Source organism: Columba livia, chromosome 5, assembly GCF_036013475.1.
Source record: "Columba livia isolate bColLiv1 breed racing homer chromosome 5, bColLiv1.pat.W.v2, whole genome shotgun sequence".
In the NCBI taxonomy this organism is placed as follows: domain Eukaryota; kingdom Metazoa; phylum Chordata; class Aves; order Columbiformes; family Columbidae; genus Columba; species Columba livia.
Window position 1 is genome coordinate 41,874,382 of NC_088606.1, and position 23,039 is coordinate 41,897,420.

The window sequence follows — 23,039 nt, forward strand, 5'->3', positions numbered from 1 at the left end:
GCAAACATGATACAAACTTCTTTCTACACACCATCTGACTAGAGCATAAATATGGATTTCTACTATGCAATTAAAAATCAAATACAATCTAATTTTACTAATACAATTGACAATATTATTTGATGTAAGTTTTGTTATACAGTATGCAGAGGAGAGGATTTATTTTGGTTATGTTATTACAGTTAGTATTATGTATATAATACATAGGGTAATATCTCACACACATATAGCAGGTCAGCTTATATATGCACATATCCATATATGTACATGTCTGTAGAAATCGGTGTGGTCTGTGAAACCATCCCTGAATTCACTGACTTCCACTACTGGTCTTCTGAGAAGATTCACATGTTTGATGTATGTGTACATGTGCAGAAGATATTGTAAATTCTGCTATGAAACTCTGTGCCGGGAAATGGTTGCAGGATACTTCCTCTGAGAATCGATCCAGAAAATTATTTAAGACACGTCTGTGTTGTGAGAAGCAAAGGAAAGCGGTCTCTGTAGTTTTCCGTCCACATGGGGCAAGGGAATTACTATGTTTGGTGTCTTTCAAGAGTTCCCTATCTAACTGAAAAATGAATACTAGTCTTACGGTACCATCCCACATCTACTCTCCAAGGAGGTTCTGTAGATTAGAAAAGACAGTACGAAACAAAAAAAAATTAACTGCTTTTCCTCCACCATGCTCTGAGAGGAGGCATTTATAGCCTTTAAGCTAGCACATTTTGCCTTTTGTGGTTTCTGGCTAAACAGGGTCCACTGTGCTGAAGAATGATTTAGAAGACAGACATGGCTACCAAGGGCATATTATTTTGTGAACAAGTTGGTAAGATTCTCAGTCAAGGGGTGAAAATAGGGAACAAAAGCAATCTTTCCTCTTTTGAATTGAACTGCATGTCAAGTTGTAGTTATGTTCTCTACATAACATATTAACTCAGTATTCACCTGTGGAATACTACTACATCAGAGAAAACTGAACTCTGATCAACATCACTTGCTTAATGTTGTTTTATCTCCCAACTCCAGGAACCACTACTTTCAACCACCTTTCTTTTTTTTTTTTTTGCTTTTGTCGGCTTTCCTCATCGCATTAAACCACTTGCCAGCTCTCTTCTGTATCCATGTCCTTCCTGCTATTCCCTCAGGTCCTATCACTGGTTGCCAGAGAGATCAGCACCTGCCTCTTCTCCTCCCCTTGTGAGGAAGCTGTGGACCATGCTGAGGTCTCCTCTCAGTCTCCTCCAGGCTGAACAAACCAGGTGACTTTAGCCGCTCCTCATATGGCTTCCTCTCCAAACCCTCAACTTGCACCAGGGGAGGTTTAAACTAGATATTAGGAAAAATTTTTTCACAGAAAGGGCTGTCAGGCCCTGGAACAGGCTGCTGAGGGAAGTGGTGGAGCCACCATCCCTGGAGGTGTTTAAAAGACACGTAGATGAAGTTCTTAGGGACACGGTTTAGTGGTAGACTTGGCAGTATGAGGCTAACAGTTGGATTCAGTCATCTTCAAGGTCTTTTCTAACCAAAATGATTCAATGATTCTGTGTGTGTGATTATACTTCATGATAATTTTAAAGCAACGCATAAGACGAGTTTTCGTGCCAAGGGCAATTTCCAGACTCTCTCACCTTCCCCATCGAACAGCACACCCTCGTGTGAAGCAGCGGCAGCCAGCTAAGCTGCAGACACGCAGTGTCGGCCCAGGGGGATGTGACCCCACGCGGGACTGGGGCGGCCAGAGGGCAGCAGGCACAGAGCAGAGCCGGGGCCTGGGGAACACGCTCCTCGTCTTGGCCAGACGACACCTCATTGTGACTACGGCCAGGCCCATTCCTTCCACTTTGCTGCATTCGCATCGAACATACAATGAAAACTGGAGGTGGTGAATACATTATAATTTAAAAGCACTTCAACATCAAATGTCAGGGAGTGTTTTTTCTACAGTGTGGCTGGCAGGGTTTCCCAGCGAAGGCTGCCTGCAGGCCTGGCTGCACTGGCGCTTCTGGGCTCTGAGTGTCTCGGCCCATCCCTGGAAGCCCCACGCGAACTCTCCGGGCAAGACGAGGCCCCGGCGTCGCGACTAACCGCGCACAGACCCACCCCGGCTGCCCCCCGCCAAGATGGCGGCCCTGACCCCCGCGCTTCCTCTTCCGGCCGGGGTTGCCATGGCGCTGCCCCCTCTCGGCCCACCCTCCGCCTCCCGCCGGTGTGTGTTTACATCGGGCAGCAGCAGCCGGAGCCCCAGCGCCTGGGGAGACGGGGACGCAGCCGACGGCCGCCCGCTCTCCCTCCCTCCATCCCCGCCGGGCGGAGCTCCGGGAGACGCGGCATGAAGGTGATGCTGGCGGCCGTCAGCGGGGGGTTCCCGTCGGGGGTCGGCTATGGGTGGCGGGGCGAGGGGCAGGGCCCGGGCCCGAGGCGGTAACCAGCGGCGGGAGGTGGTGGCCGCTCGCTCTTTTGACGAAGTGCAACTTCCAGAAGCTTCCAACTTCACGGGGGATGTGATGCCGCTTCTTGGAAACGTCTCCCGAGAAAAATTCCCTCCGAACGCGGGTCGTGCCCTGCAGCGCGGGGCCGCCTGCCCGCTCCGGGCCGGGGTCTCTGCGGAGGGGCCGCCCCGCTCCCCGAGGCACCCTCGCCAGGCTCCACACCTCGTGGGCAGTTTTCCTCCTCCGCAGCCCGGCGGGTTCGTGCCGCCGGGAGCAGCTCCCCCGCCGCGGGAGAGGGGACGCTGGGGCTGGGCTGTGAAAGTAGCGATAGGGCGGCTCTCAGGTGAGGGTTGGCTCTTCAGTTCTGTTGTCAGCAGTGCTATGGGATTGGGTGTTTTCCCTTGATATTCTGCGGTACCTGCTTAATTTGCAGGATATGACTTTTAAAAAGATTCCCTCCCGTTAATCAGTCTGAAGCATGAGGCACGCCAGGTATTCCCTGTCTCATCAATTTGTCTAGCAGTCAGAAGGACTATTGGTCAGCTAGACTGTAAGCTCTTTGAGGCAGAGACTGTATGTAGCTATGGTCTGTACCTATCCTGATGGAGAAATTTGGCTCAGGCCTTCCTCCAAGCCTCTGATTGGGTAAGGATGTGCTACAAGTTCCCCAGGTTGTGCAGGTGCTGGGTTCTGGGCACTGGGCCTGTGTCAGTGCCTCAGCTTGCCCATCATCTCTGGGCACAAGGGGCTCTCTCACCGCTAACAGAGGAAAGAAAAGGGATGATTTCCAAGTACGTGAAATAGGTACATACAAAAAGAAAGTTTCCTTCCATGCAGTGATATTTATTTGTTTTACATTTGTTCAAAACCTGATAATAAAGAGTATTTATTTTCTTTCTCTCTGAATGTTTGTTAGTTCAAATAGTGTGGGATAACAACAACAAAAATACATGCAAGGTAGTTATTGGTAAACAGTGCTATGGCCCTGGGTGAGTTGTTGACATACTGCAAAACAAAAACCTCAGCGTGCTGCCCGAACAGTACATCCAGCTTGCGGCCAGAAATGAAAATGTTTCTTTCAGCTTCTGTTTTACTGCATGCAGAATAAACTACTGATTATTCTTGCTAAGCCAATTACTTCTGCTGAATTCCTCTTTTGCCCCACTGGAGTGGGGAAAGCTTGTGGCTATTTTAAGTGGTCTCTCTTAAAATACAGCAAGATGTGAGTGGAGTTATGTTCTGACTGTAAGGACAATGTGTTTGAAGAAAGAGTATTTTTGGTTTTTTAACCAATTATCAGGTATAAGCACTGTATAGAGTTTTTCAGTATAAAGGGCTTCACAGTTTTTTCTCTGACTGGGTAATTTCTCTCAGTGTGTGTTTCTTTCCATATGTATTACCTTTTGCTGTAGCAGTTGCCTCAGTTTCCTCTATGTAAGATCATTGGAGACGCATAATTTAAACTCTTAAGCTAGGAGCAGGATAATTACATTTTTAATTAACAAATGGAATGCATCAAAATGTTTGTGCACAGCTTTTTACCTCTTAAAAGGGGGAGGAAAGGAGAAGTGGGATGAGGGGTGTCTGTGTGGTGTGGGAATTGGTTATGAATCCCATTTATGGACCTGCTCACAAATTGCTCAGTGTGACTTTAAAACAAATCAAAGTGTAAGTTATTGATCTTTGCAGGGAATACATCAGAACCAAGCTTTTTGAAAAGTCATCTTGACTATTTCTCCCCTAATTGTAGTTTTACCTTGGGAAATACATTTGAGTTGGTGTGTTTTTAGTAGTGTTGGTTTTGAGACTTTCTCATTGATGCTGGTTAGCAGGTTGCTGAGAAGGCAGGGCTATCCAAGTAAAACAAGTTAACGTGAGTATGTATGAAGATGGTCATCCTGCTTACAGGAGGGAAGAGGCAGGTGGAGAGAACTGGTAACATCAGGGGAGTTCTGCTGTGGGAGTGATTATTTCAGGATCTATCACTAATGTTGGTTACTGAGGAAACTGAAGCTTGATGTATTTTATTTTTAAGTAATCAAATAACACAAGTATCCTATTTAAAAGAAGTAGAGTGGAATAAAATAGTGTGGCAAAGTCATACTTTAAAGCTTGAGGTGCTGAAGATGGTTTGGATTCAGGATAGTCTCTATTTGTTGTTTGCTTCTGTTCCCATCTCTTTCAAGCAACAGCAGCATTTGAAGATGGTCTCTCCGGGCCTTTTCAGGCTATACAAAATATAAAACTGGTTGAAAGCCTGTTTCTTGCACTACAGGACAGGAATGAGAGGCAATCAGCTTGAAATTGGACTGTTCCTATATGTAGGAATATTGAAGTGCTAAGTCATGAATACACCGAGAGTGTTTGCTTTCCTTCAATGACAGATCTTCTTGATGGCAGGAAATACCCTTTTTCAGGTGGGGTGAGAAGGACAGTTCCATTCATTAGGGAAGTGGAGAATTGTGGGGAGATGACCCAACCCCACCGGTCCGTCACACTGTCAGCCACCAGTTACTGTCCCACAGTACAGTATATTTCCAGTATTCTTCTGTTGTGGCCAAGTGCTGGATTTCTCCGGTCTTAGGGCAGCACTGGAGAACGTACTTGTGTCCTTGCTAACAGAACCTCTTCATGCCTTCTCTTCAACCAGTGAGTGAATTGGAGCATTAGGACGGTCCCTTATGGCTGCCTGGTAAAACTGCTGTTGCAGAGGCTGTCTCTAATGCTGCTCCTGTTGCTGCTCTAACTTAAATCCAAGTTCAGAGGAATGAGAGGCATTGAGAGTGTCACGTCATACTGTAGTTCTTGTTTGGGAAAGCAAGCTCAAGATTTCAGTTAAGTAGCTGCTGCCCTTTTTATCGAATTGAAGTGATTCTCCAAAGTAGTATGAGAGCTCCTGGTACTTTGACATGTGCTCACATCTCAGTTGTGTGTTTTGGGATAAGACAGGTGTCACAAATGTGACATTTTGCTTTGAGAAACTTACAGCTATATTTAAGAGAACAAATGTGAACTGACTGCCTATAGTTGTGTTGTATTTCTGATTGCCTGTGATGCTTGATGTTGGCATTTGAATCCTAGAGATCAGATAAAGGTGAAGTCTTTGTAAGATGAAGCATCAAAAGTTATGGAAAGCCTGAGTAAATATTTCTCTTGCTTGTATTACAGACAGCTCTGTTCCTGAAGGATGTAATAGATTGTCCTGTCAAAACTTGATGTATATGTAACTTCTTTGTTAACATGTCTCCTATCCTGTTTAGCAGGACTTTTGGCAGTTGAAATGGAAAGTACTTGGGAAGGGAGCAGCTTATAAAAAGGAGAAGAGACAAAAAGTATTCCTTTCTATGGGGTATATAGTTATATATTTTTTTTCCTGGCATGTAGTCCTAAATTTGTTATAGGAAGCAGGAAGAGAGTGAGTGTAAGTGATGGAATAAAAGAAAACACGAACTATATATATTCTGTAGATAATTCTGTCTTAAATATTTGCCTACAATTGGTCACACCCATTTTTCTTTATTGGTGAGCTACCTTACAAACTTTCTGGTGTTTTTCCTTTCCCAGTGTTTCAGGTGAATTTCAGAGAGATGGGAAGAGATGACATGTCTTCAGAGTTCTGGGCAGAGTCCATGCTGACATTGGTGAGGGCAGTAGTAGAGCTCTCAAGCAGTTCCTTCAAAAGAACTGTCATTGGTGCTGAACTTACTGGAAGTCACAGAAGTGGCTTGTGCTTGTGTTGGTCAGTCTTACAACCTTAACGCTTCTGCAGAGCTGTCTAAGGTCTAGAACAATTCTTGGGCTTCCTTTCAATCTGAAAAATCTTTTTGGAGAAGAGTCTGTGCACCTTGGAGATCCTCAAAAGTAAAAGGTAGCCATTCCCAAAAGCTGTTGTTGCTAGAATGAATATTTACTTTCTAAGTTGCATTGCTTGCTTTTGTAACAATCAAGTGTTATATCTGTCCGATGGCTGTTTAGTTGCTGAGTGAAGTGACGCTGGTTGGAAACTTGTATGCAGCAAGTGGTGATCTTTACACTTCTTGAAGTTAGTTTGGAAGAGAATGAGATCTCTGTGAAGCCTGAAATAAAAGGGGCATTATTGCTGGCAGCGCTTCTGGCTGTCAAGTTTAAGGCATGCAGGCTAGCTGTGAAATTATAGAGCTTGATAATACCAGAAGATGTAGTGTCGGCTCTGTAGACTAAGCAAATAGTTTATCTGAAATGTTATGCCTTTAAAACACTACAACAATAAATGCATAGAGCAACAAGCGACACTAAGTTAAAAGAGCTCTGATCTGAGTTCAAAACTCATTTGTAAGGAAGGAAATAGACTTAACTACCTAGCCATCAACAAAATCAATTTAAAATTTGTGTGATAAATACACCATATTACAATCTCCCAGCTAGTTCAGAAATGTTTGATGTTTTCCAGAAAATGCATTTTGAAATTCCTAATGAAATAAAGAGACATAAGTTCTGGATTGAAGAAAATAATTTTAACCTCTATTTCTAACATTGAAAATTACTGTTGGTGCTTTTGGAACAACTTTTTAAACTTCAAATGGATTTGCAGCACTATTTTTTTCCTTATCTAATTTAAAAAAATGAAATTGAGATTTTGGCAAGATGACTTGTGTTTCAAACTGTCTTAGCGATGTCTCTTGTGACTCTTTTGGGGTGGGTGCTCATAGTTTTCAAGGAGGGTACATGCTTATATACTTTGAATTCAGGTTTTATTGAAGAAATTACTATGTTCTAGCTGCAAGAGCCCTTGAAAAAATTAGTTAAATTTCAACTCATTAAAGCTAAAACAGCAGTTGTGCACTTTTAAGAAAATAAATGCATGGAAGCCAGGTAATTCAAGTTGGCCATATGAAGCCACTGTTATAGAATACTGCTCTAATGCATCCTTCCATGAGTGTTGCTTTGATTTTTATTTTTATTATTATTTTTTTTAATTGTAGCACTACTGAGGAGAATGGAAAGGGTACTGTTTTTTTCAGTCTCTAGCATGGGCACGGTAAAGAAAATCCTAATGATCCTTGTCATATAGACCTATATCATTAAGCAAAGGAGTTATCATTTTTATTTCTGACAGATTTCTCATACTGTCTGTAGCTTTCTGGAGCGGTGTTTTCACATCTTGCTAGGAAAATAGAAAATATTCTTTCTGCAGTGTGCACTATCTCATTGCTTTAGTCTGAGTAAATGGCATTAACCATTAAATCCACCTGTCAAGGACCAGGCTGGAGAAAATACATTTATGCTACTTTTGCTAATTGTAGTTATGTAAAAAGTGCAATAAAACTGCAGGTCATTAAGTCTTGTTATTGCTTACGTTTGGTTCACCAGCTCAACTGATTGAACTTTTTTTCCCCTGAAGTCTTTGTTGACAGCCAGTGGATGACTGACAGGCTGTAGGAAGGCTGCTTCCCACTGAAATTACTTAAGTCAGTGCATGGTCACTTACCAATATGAGTTAATTGATATTTTTGATATATTGTTATTGGTAATTATGAAGTTGCTTTCCGGTTGGTTTGCTCTGATGCAGGGTCATGCTTTGCTCCTGCATCGTTCTGTGTTGTCCTCCCCTCTGTCCCAGTGTCTGTTGGGTGTTCCTGCAGTGGCTGCTTTCCCTCTCCCTTAGCCTGTCCCCAGCTTTAACTGCTGCTGATGTTTGAGCTCTGCTGTGCAATGAGACGTTACCCTCAGGTAACTTCCTTTTTTTTTCCCAAACAAATGCAATTTAAACTAGTCAGTTTTTTAATATAAACACTGTTCTGGACAAAGGCATACCCTTCCTTGTGGAGGTAATAGTTTAAACTAGAACTGATAGCAAATTATGCAGTCCTTTTCAGGGTAGCTGTTCAACTTTTACACTGCTGTGTGGTATCCTTTTGATAACTATCCTGGTTAACCTGCTTGGAGTGAGAAGTGTTCTCTTTAGGCCATTTGATCAGTACCTGATCAAATGAAGTGTGGTTTGTTTGGTTTGTTTTTTTTAAAAACATACTTTCTTTCTGTGCTGACAATTATTTAGTAGGTAAATTTCAGATGAAAAGTAAATGGTCAATCAAGACAAAATTCAATACAATAATTAGTTCAAAATCCAGAGCTCTTTGAACTACCACTGAGCAGACTGTATTGGATTTTTGTTGTCTAAATGGTGTTATCTGCCCCATATAATGTGTGAATGTAAAAAGTGTACACCAGGCTTTTTGCTTGCTTGCTGAATGGAGTATAGGTTGTGGTGTCATTAGGCCTATTGAAAAGTTATTTATGCCAAGTAAACCCTGATTAGGATTACTCAAAGTAGAAAGTTGTTTTATTGCTGTAGAAGTAGGATTTGACTCTTCTGCTGAGAACAATAGAACTCACTCTTGATTTGGAATTTACACCATTAAAACTTGCTCTCATTGCCTCTCTCCTCCAGTCCTGTTGTCAAGACAAAATTAAATGTTGAAATCATAGCCTCATGGTTTTGTCTAAATGCAGAGAAGAGCAAGTAATCTAAGCAACTTTTCTAGTTTTTTCTTAGACTGTATTGAGCAAAGTGCTATAATTTTATATTACTGTCATCCTCAGCGTTTCTATTTCTGTACTTTCCTTTAGTGTTCTAAGGGATTTGTAACTGCAACTCAAATTCCCCTTGGGCTGAATCCTGGCACAGAAGGTCTCATTATGAGTGAACCTTGTTTTGCAAAATTAAAAGCAAAGCATCCATCAAGAGGCTTTCTTAAACCTAGAGGAAAGCAAAAAAATAAAAAGTTTATGGTTGCAGATCAATTTTTTTCCCTTTGCAGGAAAATGTAGCTGACTTTGGAAACCCCAGAGGTGTGGGTGTGCTATCAATAGTGATGACAGATTCCATGGAACATTCCTATTACATTTAGAAAATTTTAAATGAAAGTCTTAATTCCTCAATATGCTGAAAGTTCATTGCCGAAGTGGAAGCTGCAGCTGCAACAGATACCTGTCTAACAATGGTACAGTGGTAGTTTTAAACTTGTTTCCCCTGAGGGTGGTTACCTGAGCATCAGTGTATTATACACTGAGATGGTTGGGTAGTTATGTGCTTCAGCTGAAGTTAAGTACCCATATGTGCTCAGGTCATGTTGACCTACCTACCCAGTATCTGCTTGTTTACTATTTATCTATTTAAAACAATCCAACCCTTTATTTTCTGTAGGAATTGAAGGTATAGGTAGTTGCATAGAAGCAGAAAGGACATTGTGAGCCATGAGCCATTTTCAAATATGGAAGATGGAATAATTGAGTTTGATTAAACAGGAAATTTCAAAGATGAGTTCTGAGGAACTTCCTAACAGTGACTGGATAGAGGAGAGATCCCAAATTAACAGTGTCATGGGTGGTATTGTTGTAGGAAAGCCTGATGAAGGTCAACTTCTTTAACACTGGATCTGACAAGCCCTTTGGCATCTACACACATTTAGCCCAGTTGTAATATGTATAATTTCTTACTCATTTGGAGGAAGTGAAACTAGGATAAGAAAAGCTGAGAATTTTGTGAATTTAGGAAAGGGCAAAGTATGCAAATGTGCAGGAAGCCATGTGGTTTTTAGTCTTGTGGGCATGCAATAAGGTTCTTTAAACATAATGCAAAACTAGTCAATGCTTTCATTAAGATACTTTAAAGTATCATTGCACTTTCCCAAAGCACTTACCAAACTGTCCTGTGCTTGGGTATTACTTCATTTGTTTCTTTCTGCAGACCTGCTCAGTCTTGGAATTCTTTAGGGCTGCGTCTGTCCTTTGTAGTTGTCAGTTGAGATGCATTTGACAATGTATAAAAAAAGGTGTTGGGCATGTGCTGGGAGAGCTGATGAGAGAAGTCACAGACCTGGAGGGGTGAAGCCTGTGCTGCCACTAATTTTCCTCTGCTAAATTGCTTTATTGGAATTGTGCCTATATAGAATGCCAGGTCTGAAAGTCAGTGTTGGGCAGGACAGAGGACATGTGGTTTAGGCTGGCAGTTGAAGATTTGCATAGAATGAAGTAGGTCTGAACCTGTGGGCTCTTCAGGAGAGGCTTTACAAGGAATGAGACTGTTTTGAATGGGGAAAGAAGCAAGATTCTAGGCTCAAGTCCAGAATGCAAATAAATGTGAAGATGAATATCAGAACAGAAAAACTGGAGTAAAATGTTCAGGAACAAGAATGGAAATATGAAGATCTAGGTCAGGAAATAAATACCATTTTCAGTTGAAAATGCACAGAGAAAATAGCTGGTAAAGCTGCAGATTTTAGAATAGTTTTCAGAGGTTAGTCTCAGAACTAGGACAGTAAACTGCTGCTGAAGTCATGACTGTGGACGTTACATTCATTCCTCCAGCTTCTGTCCTGCCAGGGGAAATGATGGCTAATAAAGTTCAATATAATCGAGAAGAGTATTCATGTTGTGAATTTTCTTTTGGTTTTGTTTATGTGTTGGTGGGTTTTGTTGGGTTTTTTTTGGCTTCTCCCTCCCCCTTATTCCCCCGAATACTGTGTTTCTAGGGCTTGAGTAGGCATGGCACGAAGGTTGAGAACAGCAGTAAAGTGTCTCTCTATTAGTAGTCATGAACTGAAGGAAACTTGATGTTAGTTGCCCCAAACTAATTTAATTTCGGTAATAATTTTTCACAGGATTTTGTATATCTATCTCTATATATATGTATATATGTGTATATATATATATATATATATATATTATATTTGATGCCCTCCCCGCTTCCCACCATTGGACCTTGTTTTGGGGTTTTATTTTTTGCTATTCATTAGCCTGATCCTGGCTCAGTGTACAGTCAATTGACAGGCTCTACTTTGGTTTAAGATTATGTACCGTAGTTAATGTAACGCAAAATACAGAAGTAGAGTCTAAAGGCCTAAAAGCACTGGTGGAGGGTAGGGGTTTTTTGTTGTTTCAAGATGCTCTGTAGGGACTTTTCAGAAAGCTTAGCCATTTCCAGTGGTGACTTACCTGCCTGGCCATTTGCAGTGGCAGTCTCCTGTTGCTGTTGACTTACTTGTGAGATGGGCCTATAATGGTTGCTGGGTGTTGGGATTGCTCCTGATCTATGTGGGTTTTCTGAGTACTTAATATTCCACTGAGACTGAGATAGTGTTAGGCTGCTTGTATGACTGACCATGATGAAATATTTTGTTAATACGCATGTGGTGATAAATGCAGCTCTTGGTCTCAGTGTCATAGACATGACACAGTACCTTGTGGAAAATACTGACCCTCAAGGGAGAGGAACCTTCTTCCTTTCTCTCATGCACAGATTTACCGCAGCACTTGTAAAATATATAGTCTTTAAATGTACTGAAAAAATAACAAGCTTGTCACTGAAGTTCTGGTCAGAATTATTCTCAAAAGTGTTGTATCCCGTGGAAAAGCATTAGATGTAGTTTGAAATGCTAGCGGGTGGTTTGTCACGCTTGTTTAGTTCAGTACTGGCAGTCCTCTCCCTCCATAAATACAGAGCCTTATGTGAAACATAGTATAAGACAGCAAATGTACACTAATTTACCAGGTCACAGCAGCCCATAATATTTGAGTTAAACGTCACTGTAAGGTCAGCAGTCATACAGTGTGATCAGAACACAGGATAATATGTTCCCCGGGCAGTTTCTGTGGGAATCCCTGTAGGTTTTTTTCTCTTGATCTTTGTAGATAATTTGCCGTGTTTAGACAAAGGTTTTCAGCTTCCTTGCAGTTCATTGAAACTGTTGGGAGGGACAGAGTGAGATACGTTGGAATTGGCACACCTGCCGCTTCAGTTTGGAAGGGTGGATATTGCTTCTGCTTGAGTTGACTTGTTTCTGGTCAGCTTAGATTTTGTTTTAAAATATGACATATAAAAAATTACCACTAAATAGTGCTCATGGTCAGAAACCATCAATTGCTGAAAGGAATTGTACTATGTGCTTGCTTGTGAGAGCAGGGACCATCTCTGGAGAGCCAAGAGAGGTTTTTTTTGGCTATATGTTCCTAGGCTCTATGGCATAACCTAATGCTGTAATAACACGCGTTTAAATCTGTGTTTCTCCAATGGCTCTAGTGGGGAGGAATGGAAACACATTCCCAATTAAAAAGGTTATACAAACCCTAAATAATTGAAAGAATATGTACAGGTAATAATGTTTCTGAACTATTGATGCATCTTCCTGCATCCCAGCTGCTCCTAGAGGGAACATCAAAGCAAAAGCAACATATGTGTGCGTTACTTCTGTCGTGCCTGCAGCTCAAGAGGATTATTATAGAATTGCTGGACACTGTATGGCCACTTATCTACAAGCCATTGACTTTGTACAGTTGTGTGTGTCCCATTCCCTTGTTTGTCGAGGATCCTTAAGGAACGAAAAACAAATGTAACTGATGCTTCATTCTTGAAATAATGATGTAAGAAGTTGAGACAAACAGCTTTAACTACAACTTAGTTGTAAATCTTCTTAGAAGACAATTTCCTGGAATTTTTGGTTGCTATAGAATACCATTCTGCCAGAAGAGCAGATACATTACATATTGATTACCAAGCTTGCAGCAGACCTGGTGAATAGAACTCAGCAGATATAACTAAAAAAGCAATGGACATGCTAATCTAAGATACAAAGCCATTGTAAAGAGATTTTGTAGTCTTGTTAATAACATCTGTCAGAGTTTGAGCCTTAAGTATTGCTTCTAGATATGGATATGAGAACTGAGGATCTCATCTGCTGTTAACTGTTTTACATTTTAATTACTTGGTGAAATTCAGCACCAACACTGTGCACACTTACTCACTGGTCTTGATGATTAAACTGATACGCTGAAGTCTGATAAACACAGTTGTTTACAAGACTACTCCTCCTGGAGGCTCTCTATATTATAGGTGATTATATATATAGTGATAAGATATCAACAAGACAAGAATTTCGGTTATTCTATGGAAAACATTTCTAACTTCATTTTAGGAACTAGGAAGTCTCAAGATTTCAAGGTTTCTTGCAAAGCAGTTCTTGGAAAAGTTAAGTTTGTGTTTACTTGACAGGCCACTTTTCAGTCTAGACTGTGTTTTCAATTTTTAACATTATATTTTCAAATAACAAAAATTTGTAAAGACTTTTTTCAGGTTGGTTTTGTTTTTTTGTGGTTTTCTTTTTGAAGATTTTCGAAAAAATACAGGAAAGGCATACCAGATACAGTTCAAAATACACTGTGTAGTGGGTTTTTTTTAGTAGTAGTGAAAAACACCATAAAAAATCCTGGCCGTTTCTGTTAGATACTAAGAATGTTCTATAAAAGTAGTAGTCTTGGATTGTGTATTTTTCTTCTGTGGGATTCCTATAGCAAGGGTTAAAGTTTTGAAGTAAAGGGAAGCAGGTGATGGCAAAGAGCATCTCAGCCATGGATTTCATAGAGCTTGGTTTGTTAATACTAGTCCAGGGCTAAGGTTGACCTTCAGCTAGGGTAAACTGTTATTTCAGGGTAAGTATTGTCAATCATAACCACCATTCTTCAGAGTTGTATTGCTGGTGAACAGTGAGTAGTAATGCCACTGCTCATGCTCACTTTTGATAGCATTTTGCATCCTCTTTCTATTTATGTAGGTGACAGCAACTGTAACCCAAAGGAGCATCACTGTCACGGATTGTTGTTGGGAGAAGCCACTGAGCAGGTTTGTCTCATGGTAGTGAAGTGAGACTATTTTGAAGAAGGAAAGATAATGTTTTTGTTACTGGCTTTTCCTTAGTCCTTGGAATTTGGATTGTCTCACTGGGCAGCATAGAGTTAGGAAGGACTTAAGCTTTGCCTGGTGGAGATGGTTCTGTTACCTGCTACCTCTTTTTTTTTTTTTCTTTTTCAGTTAAAATGATTTTGGTGTTGAGACTGGAAAGTACAAGCAAAGAATTTGAGACCACTTCTAGTTTAGGGCTTCTTATAGTTGTGGTTCAGAATATTTGCAAGGCAAACATTGGTCACGTCCTACATGTCTGCGTCTTTTGTATAAAAATAAATGTTCTGATTTGGTATACTAATGTAGCCTCCACTCCTTTATCTCCAACATTAATGGGTAGGAAAGAAATGTGTGTAAATACATTGCCTCTGGTTGATGTACAAACTTATTCAAATACATACTCTATATTCAATTTGATGCTTCTATGCAGAATTGTTTACAGATTCTTAAAATCTAGATCACATTATTTAGGTGAATGGAGGAGACAGACCTCAGTGATGATCACTGACTCCTGGGCTTGATTTTTAATTGGACTAAGTCAGGAAACTTCTGACTTTCTCATCTGTACCCTGTGGTAAAATTATTTTTTTTAATGAAGAGAAATAGGTGAATAGCTTAGGTAAAGCTTGTGTAGTCATGGATGCCAGAAATCAAGGTTGTAACAGCAGCACGAACACAGAAGACTTGTCCACTTCACCTGGGTGTCCTGTTTTAGCCCGTGGTCAGGCTCTTGCCAATGTGGTGGTACTACTTGTTTTCATGTCCATTGGGGAATGGTGAAAATGTAAGCTACTTGTGCAAAGGAAGAAATTTTACAAGTGTGCTACTCTTTATAATGTGCAAAATGAGGAAACAGAGGAAGTGTGCAAGTGGGCAACTTTGCAGTCACGGAGTTTGGAAAGTATGAAAATAAATACTGCAGCTTTAATGCTATGAGCCTTTTGCAAGCTGTTGCTGTGCCAGTGTTTAGGCTGGCCTCTGTAACCTTCCAGATGCATATGTTAATGAATGTTTTCAGATAGTTCAGACTACAAACCCATTCATGTTTTCAAAGTGTGCAAAAGCCTTGTTTCCTAATGACTGCTAATTTCTGATTTCACTCTTGACTGTACTAGTATTGTAAAAGAAGAAAATTGGTTAAGTTTTTTTTGTTGTTGTTTTTTTGTGTTTTTTTTAATTTTTTTTTTTAGAGGGAAGAGGAACAGACAGTGTCTTTTTTTCTTTGATAGTTTGAAACTGAAAAAGCAACTACACTTTTATAGCTCCAAAAGTCATGAAAATAGTGTGTGCAAAGTGAGTTCAGTGGCCTTAAATACACGTAAATGCTCTCTAAGTCTCTAATTCTGATAACTCTGCTCACATCCTTTGGCAGTAACATTGCAGGCTATTTGCAAGGTCTTGAGGGCTGGGAAGTGGAAACATAAAACTTTGGAGGGCAATCTGGTAGTTTTTCAGGAGTGTTTAATTAAGCATGTTACATGTGCAGGCACAAATGCAAGTACGGGATGCCGGGGCAAGCTACATAGTCAGTGCACCTGGATGGGTTACAATATTGTCAACAAGTTTGCTTTGTCTTCCTTTGAAAAATGAGATGTGGGACCATTAGTATAACCCATACTGATCTTCTTCTGTATTGAACAGGCCACAGACATTTCAGAATCTAGTCTTGGTAAGACAAATAAAAGATTGGAATTTTTCCTGAAAATTCCAAGTGATGGTGAATCTGCTGCCACCCTTGGTAAATAAGGATTTGAATTTATTATTTCATTCTGTGTTTTAGAAATAGTAATTTAGAAATTGTGCTGCACTGTTTAGTTTCTGATTTCTAGTGTACTCAGACCCTTGTAACTTTTCTTGCTAGCTTGAAGAATCTTTTTTATTTTTTTCCTTCTCCCTTCCTTTAAGTAATTCTACTGCAAACAAATCTCCCAGCAGCTTTCTTTTACATCAACTGAAGTGAAATAGCTCATTGTGTCCTTAGTGCCTGGCATATTGTCTAATCCTGTAATTATTTCTGTGGTTCATTTCTGAACTTTCTCCAATTTACCTTCTCTTGCTGTTCTGTTCTGCAGGGACCCAGCTTAGAAACACAGATGGTGGAAGATGAAATTGAGACAACAAGTGAAGAACTGCCGCCTCATCTGCGGGAAGAGCCTCCCGAAGGTACAATACTAGCAGTCAATATAAACTCTTTGCATTAAATCGGGAAAAGTGTTCTGGCCAAAGATGACTTATTTGGTTATCCATATGACTTGAGAGCCTATGTCTGTCTGTTTTCTGAGAAGTATAAAGCCTTGTCAGTGCTGACAGCTGAGCCGGCCTCCCAGCCAGCGGTCTAGCCAGCCCCTAAGCCTACTTTTGCATTCAAGGAAAGCTGCACCCACTGAGGTGTGGACATTGTTCTGCATTCTTTTTGACAATATGGTTTCTGATTAAAATTGTCCTGCTTGATCATCCTGTCTGTAGGCCTAGGAACAAAATTACTTTTCTGCTGTCTTGTTTGTGATGTTTTGAGCCTTCATTAGGGAAGACTTCCTAAGTAGTCATCTATTCTTTCCATACCTCTCACTGCAGCATCCTGCTGTTGAAATTGTCCCCAGCAGAGACTTGCCAAAGTCAGGTATTCTAGTGATTTTGTTTCTTTCTGCCATCTCTTTTGGAAGCCAGTTTAGCCATCTGAGGAGGAGGCAGTGGGACGCTGTCAGGCAGCAGGAGGCTCAAAAATGCCAGTTTTAATTAAATCCTTGTTTTCAATGACATGCCCTGGATTTATACAGGGAACGGATTTTTCCCACTGTGTAGATGTTGCAGACATTGTTGCAGACATTGCCACAAAATTAAGTGTTGCTTTCGTTTGAATAGAAGCTGCTAACATTGCTGCAAGTGATAATACATTTTGAGCTTTGTCTGCAGTTCAGTGACTTTTAAAACACAATCACTCATAATCATTGTGGATGGCTTAAAGAATGCAGAGAGTGCTGAGATTCTTATTAGCAACTTACTGTTAAAATACCATGTCATGTCTCTGGGAAACAGGAGTGCGTTTTATATTTTTCCTTTAAGAGAATAAGATGCTGATACAGCATCTATATTGACAGCCGTACTTAAAGGGAATATGAACGAAGTAGATGGTTTTAGGAATTTGCTGCTCTATATCCTCTTGTTGAGCATCTTGTTAGCGTTTTCCCATTAAGTTGTGATTTCCTGTTCTACCATTTCATATACTCCATGTTGGCAATTACAGTATATAGAGGTAAGTGAAAAGCAGGTTTCTTTTTTTGTAGCTACTGTAAATTCAGAAGGAAATAAATGTGGAAGATGTTGTAAGATATATATATATATATATATGAGGTAATCTTGATATTTTTAATTTTTTTTCTCTAAGCCTTTTCCTTTGTAAGTAATGCCAAGTCAGCATGTAATGACAATGCATTGTTGAAGTAAGGATTCTGGTTACTAGCTTGAGCTGATGATTACATGAGCCTAGGGACCGTATCCTGGAATGTAAAACACAGGAGATCATCTTGTCTCATCAGTTTATCAGGAATAGTCTTAGATTGTAGACAATGGCTTTGAATTGTGTAATCAGAAAGGGTTTTTAAAAATGTGGCTAAGTATTTTTGCAAGCCAAATTTTTGTAATTGAAAGTATTTGCTTCTGCTTGCAACCCTGCTGGTTTGAACGAGGATGAAAAATGTCAGTATTAATATTCCACTTCTGTGTCTTGTTGCGAGGTCTAGGAGTAGTATGTGCTCTGGAGATGGTGATTTTTCTGATGTGAGGAAAAAGAACTTTTAACAGTTGAGCTGGTGTGGTTAAGCAATGCTACAGTAGATACTGTGAGTTCTTTTAAAGTCTGAGCTCAGTATGTACTTTTAAAATTTACGGTGACATTAACAAAATAGAAGGGATACTGAGAGCACAACTGAACCTAGAGTTTGCTTGGGAGAAGAGATGGAAAAATTGCTGCTGAAAAAGGGCTGTCAGGATGATGCTGAACTTACAGCTCAGTGTATTAGTGGAGCTCGGTAACAGGAGTCTTCAATCATGTAGATGCAGGAGTGATTACAAATACCCCATGAAAGAAACAGATCTCTGAAGTTCTTTTACTATTAAATGTCATTAAGTACTGTCGTCTTATTGTTGCTCTACTACTGATTTCTGTTTTCTTCTGATAGAACTTTCCTAGTTAAATCAAATGCTTTGCAACAAGTAAATGAACCATGTTGTCATGACTGCTGCACTTTTGTTTCCTGGGATCTATGAATTGGAGACTGTGTCTGCTCGCCTTCTGGTAATGAGTGCGTAAGGGATGGGAAGCTCTCCAGAGTCTGTCTCTTTCTAACACAATCCATTATTTCACCAGATTGCATCACAGTGGCTTCGTTTTCTAGCTTGCCCTGCATATTTACTCCCCTCCTCAAAGGAGGGGAATTGGAAGCACTGTGCTCTATAAATATTGCAGTAAAAAAAAAAAAAAAAAGAGGTTACCCTTCAGGGATCGTCATCTTTCTGAACAGTGTTGCATATGGACTTCTGCAAATAAAGGGGCAATTTTACATAACTAAATTAAAGAAGTGACTGTGTGGGTAACAAGTAGTAAAGTATAGTGAGCATTGGTTTTGGGTGTGGTGTGGCAGCCTACCAATATTTGAAACAAGAGAAAGTTTTGTGGTTTAAAAAGGAGGTTAGCCAGGAAATCCCTGAAAGGTAACCAAGGCAGAGGCTAGTATCTGTGTGTGATGTGAATCCATTTATTTTATCTACTGTCAAAGTTAGAGTTTTTTATATTTAAGTAAGCCAAAAGAGTAAATAAGTACAGCTGATGTAAGATCCTCTAAGTGATACTGGATGTCAAAAAAGGCTTTTTATTTTGTAATGGAGACGCGCTGTTATCAGTGGCATTGGTGCACCGTGTCCCGTCCTGAAGCGGGGAAGCCAAACCCGGTGGGTGAGCCGCGGGCCGTCCCGAGCGGTGTCTGTGCCCGTGGAGCGCGGGCGGGCGGCGGGAGGTGCCCCGCTGCGGCCGCGGGGGGGCGCTGCAGGCCCGGCAATGCCCCTCGCGGCGCGTCGTCCCCGCTCCGGCGCTGCCCGCGCTCCGGCGGCAGGAGCGGGGTTCGAACACCGCCTGCGCACAATCCGGGCAGCCGGAGAAAGTATTTAAACCTATTAACTCCTTGCCCGTAAGCTACTTTGTGACATTACCAGGGAAGCTTTCCACACTTCCTGCCGCAGGAAGGCTGTTTATCCCCAAATGATATTTTATCTCTCAGCTCCATGATTCATCTGCTCAAGCCACACTTTTATATTTTACTCTCCCTTCATCTGTCCTTTCTTTTTGATCTTGTTAACATACTTTTTCTTTCCCCCCTCCCCCCCACTTAGGCAAGCATGCGGGAGCAGTATTAATTAGCATTTGGAGTGCTGCTGAGGCTAGTGTGCTCCACACTTCTCAGGGAAGGCTGTGTGTGCAGAATTACCACCACCAGTGAAGGACAGTGATCTCTGGAGAGGAGCAACTCTGTTTTAAATGGTTTGAAATGCTCTCCTCTTTGCAAGGATTCAGCACGGCTGCTCTGTGTCACCGTGTGTTTGAGCACTGAGCTACTTACAGGTAGATTCTTGGTGATCTTGAACGATTGCTGTTAAATCACGCTCTGATCATAGTGAGAGAACCAGATTCAGTTACCCAAGTACAGCAACACCTTGCTATAGCTGTTGCTGCTTCTTTATTCGCCATTTCCGAGTTCTGTTGGTGATCACTTAATACAGTGCACTGTTAATTGTTATAATTGCGTTGCTTTTCTGTTATTTTCCATTGAATTACCCAAGGAAGGTGATGGCAATGAAATCTGATGGTGATTAAATCTTCTGTAGCATGATAAGTTATGAAACACCAGCATCTGCTTTGCTGGACAACTCAGATCTTGATCTCTTGTATTTGATGAATCAGTGACCCTGACCTTATTCCTGCTTCTTCATCCTGCTTCCAGTGCATTGAGGGGAGTGATCTGTCCCCTATATTCAGCACTGGTGAGGCCACACCTGGAGTACTGTGTCCAGTTCTGGATTCCCCAGTATGAGACAGACATGAACATACTGGAAAGAGCCCAGCAAAGGGCCACAAAGACAATTAAGAGACTGGAGCATCTCTCCTATGAGGAAAGGCTGAGAGAACTGGGACTATTCAGCCTAGAGGAGGATCAGGTGGGAACTTATCAGTGTATACATGAACTGAAACACAGCTGAAGCTAAGGAAACACTTATTCACGGTGGGAGTGACCAAGCACTGGAATGGGTTGCCCAGAGAGGTTGTTTAGTCTCCTACCTTGGAAATACTAAAAAGCTGTCTGGACATGGTCTTGTGTAGCCTGATTAAAGTGACCATGTTTGAGCAGGGAAGTTGGACCAGATGACTGATCTCTAGAGGTCCTTCCCAACCTAAACCATTCTGTGATGCTCTGCCTTATAGGTACTATCTCTGTGTGTTTAAAGTATCTTTCTGAAGGTCCTGCATATAGTCTTCACCTTTTATACTAATTCTTATGGGAAAAGTAGCTTTACTCCATCAAACTGCTAAATGTTACATGTTTTGGGAATGCATATTTGGTAGAAACTGGGGTATGGCTGCAGTTTCTTTTGGCCCTATGTTGCTAACTGGTACTGAGTATACTAAAGCTTAGAGCAAGTTGGTATGGTCTGATTGAAAGGCTCTGTCACTAGCTAATGGCAGTAGCCACTCTTGGGAGTTTACAAACCAGTTCTTTCTTCCATGATCTTTAAATATTAAGGATTAAAATTTTATCAGCCAACCTACCATGACCAATTTGGCGATGAGTGTGAGCCTTGTGTCTGAACCGTCTGCTTTCTCTTCTGCAATTTTCAGACCTAGCAGAGATGTTTCTTCTTTGTTGCAGACAGATTGGGCCTTGTGGAGTAAAGCTTTATTAAAAGCAATGGGTCTTAGCAGCTCTGCAGTATATAACAAATCTTGGGAAATTTACTTTCCAAATAACTGTGATGGTCCTAATTCAAATTGTTTTACACATGCTGTGGGTAAAGAGCACACACAGATAGTTACTGTAAATCAGATGATTTGCACCAATTTAGAACATAGTATCTTGTGTGAGACTTATAATCTGTCTCTATGGAGGCATATAGCCTTTGCTGTTTTATGTCTTCTGCAAGATAAAAGTATATTGCATACTTCTGTGGGAAGCTTTAGGACTCCTTATCCACAGTCTGGGAATCTCTAATCCGAAGTTTGTGGGAGTTTGTGGATCTTTCATTTAGGGTTGTCTTTGGATACAAGTGTTTTACCTGGATGTTTTATCTGTACAACTCTTGACTCAAAAAGAAGTATGGTTGCATTTCAGTGGAGGTACTACCATGCATTTGAAATTTCTGAAATTAATTAGACTTCTAACTTTATACCGTCGTAATGTTGGGGTATTTTCCTACAAGAACATGAAAATTTCTTCAAGCCAGCAGGTGCCAGAAGAACACAACTGTTTTAGGCATTTCATCTGAGGTGCAAGACCTTGAATTCAAGTCGGTGATATAGGTGTCTAACTTTGAAAAGGTACATTCATAGAAACAGATCCAGTTTTGATGAATGTGTGGCACTTTTCCAATTAGTTTGCTTGAAGTATTCTTTACAGAGAATATTCTCCATCAGAGACAGAGTTTTATTGTTGGGTCAAATGTTTGCTGCACTAAGTGCCATACCAAGATTTAAATGCTGCAAACTCAAGCTGCACTGTGTTTTGCATTGTCTTGGTGCAAGTGACTTTTAGTATGTTTGCCTCCAGACTGCCTATATCCAAATAACCACAAAGAAATCACCTTGGAAAATGATGCAGTTAGTAGTAACTCTGTTTCCTTTCAGTGTTCTGTAATTAAAACTGTGGCTCTTTCTTGTATAAAGTAATTTTCTTAAAGGTTGCTGGTGGCACTTAGGGTTGTGCTACATACATGCTTATGTAGTATACAGGACTAGTATCTTCAATAAGTTCTGGGTTGACAGCGCAGAACTGCTGTCTGCTAAGCCCTGTTCTGCTTTCACAAGTCAAATTGCTCTTCAGTGTGCTACCTTGTGAGGGCCAACAGTCTAATCCTTCTACAGAGGAGCTCTTTAAATGATCTGCTTTTTTTATCTAATGGCCAATTGGCAATGTTCTCAGCCTGGATTCACGTCTGCATTTCTGTGGTCTTATAACTAAAGCAAAAGACTGGGAACTGGGTCGGTTATAATCCGTTCCTGGCTCTACTGTTGACTTGTACTGTGGTGCTAGTTGAGTAGTTTGGCCTTCCTTGAGCCATAGTGTTCTTTGTGTATGAAACAGAAAAGATTGTTCTTATTTATAAATGAGGATGGTGGAAAAGTGAATTGTAACTTTTTAAGCTTTTAGAGGTAGGAGATACTTGAAAATGGAAGCAGAAAATATGATCGTAATGTATAAATAATACAAAACTTTGCCTGATATATAACTTGTCAGGCTTTTTTTTTTTTTTTTTCTCTTTTGAGTCCTCAAAGAGGTGATTGGACTTGTCAGATAACTTGAAATAGAAAGGCAGGTTTCTTAAAAAGCAGAGAAAGAAATTAGCAGTGAGGCTGTCTGTTCTTTGGACCTGGGACTTTATGTACCTGGCGTGTCCTCTCATCTGTAAAAACATTTCCTGAGCTGCTTCTGTAAATGGCCTGAGGCTGAAGAGCAACATTTCAGTATCATCTGTCTCTTTTTAAAGCACAGATTCTGTGCAGCCGTAATCTTATGTTGGCCAAAACAGTTCTTGTTCTTGCAAAAAGAAATGACCTGGAGTGTCAGCTCAGTCTTCCGCACAAATTCTACCTTAATATTTTTAGTAGAGCTGTAAAACACTTTCGCATC

The 23,039-nt window shown here is 40.8% G+C and overlaps 1 protein-coding gene across 2 annotated transcripts in view; it reads left to right on the plus strand.

Annotated features, from left to right (window-relative positions):
- Positions 1-1,837: 1,837 nt before the first annotated feature.
- Positions 1,838-23,039, plus strand: part of LOC102096178 (transmembrane protein 263-like) — a 205,112-nt gene continuing 183,910 nt past the window's right edge. Inside the window, exons 1-2 of one of the 2 annotated variants that reach the window (XM_065064629.1) lie at positions 1,838-2,338; positions 16,221-16,311. Coding sequence is in view for 1 of the 2 variants with exons in the window: in XM_065064628.1 (XP_064920700.1) it covers positions 2,333-2,338; positions 16,221-16,311 (97 nt within the window). In the remaining variant the exon portion in view is untranslated. The remainder of the gene's footprint in view (positions 2,339-16,220; positions 16,312-23,039) is intronic. The other variant, XM_065064628.1, reaches the window with a different exon arrangement.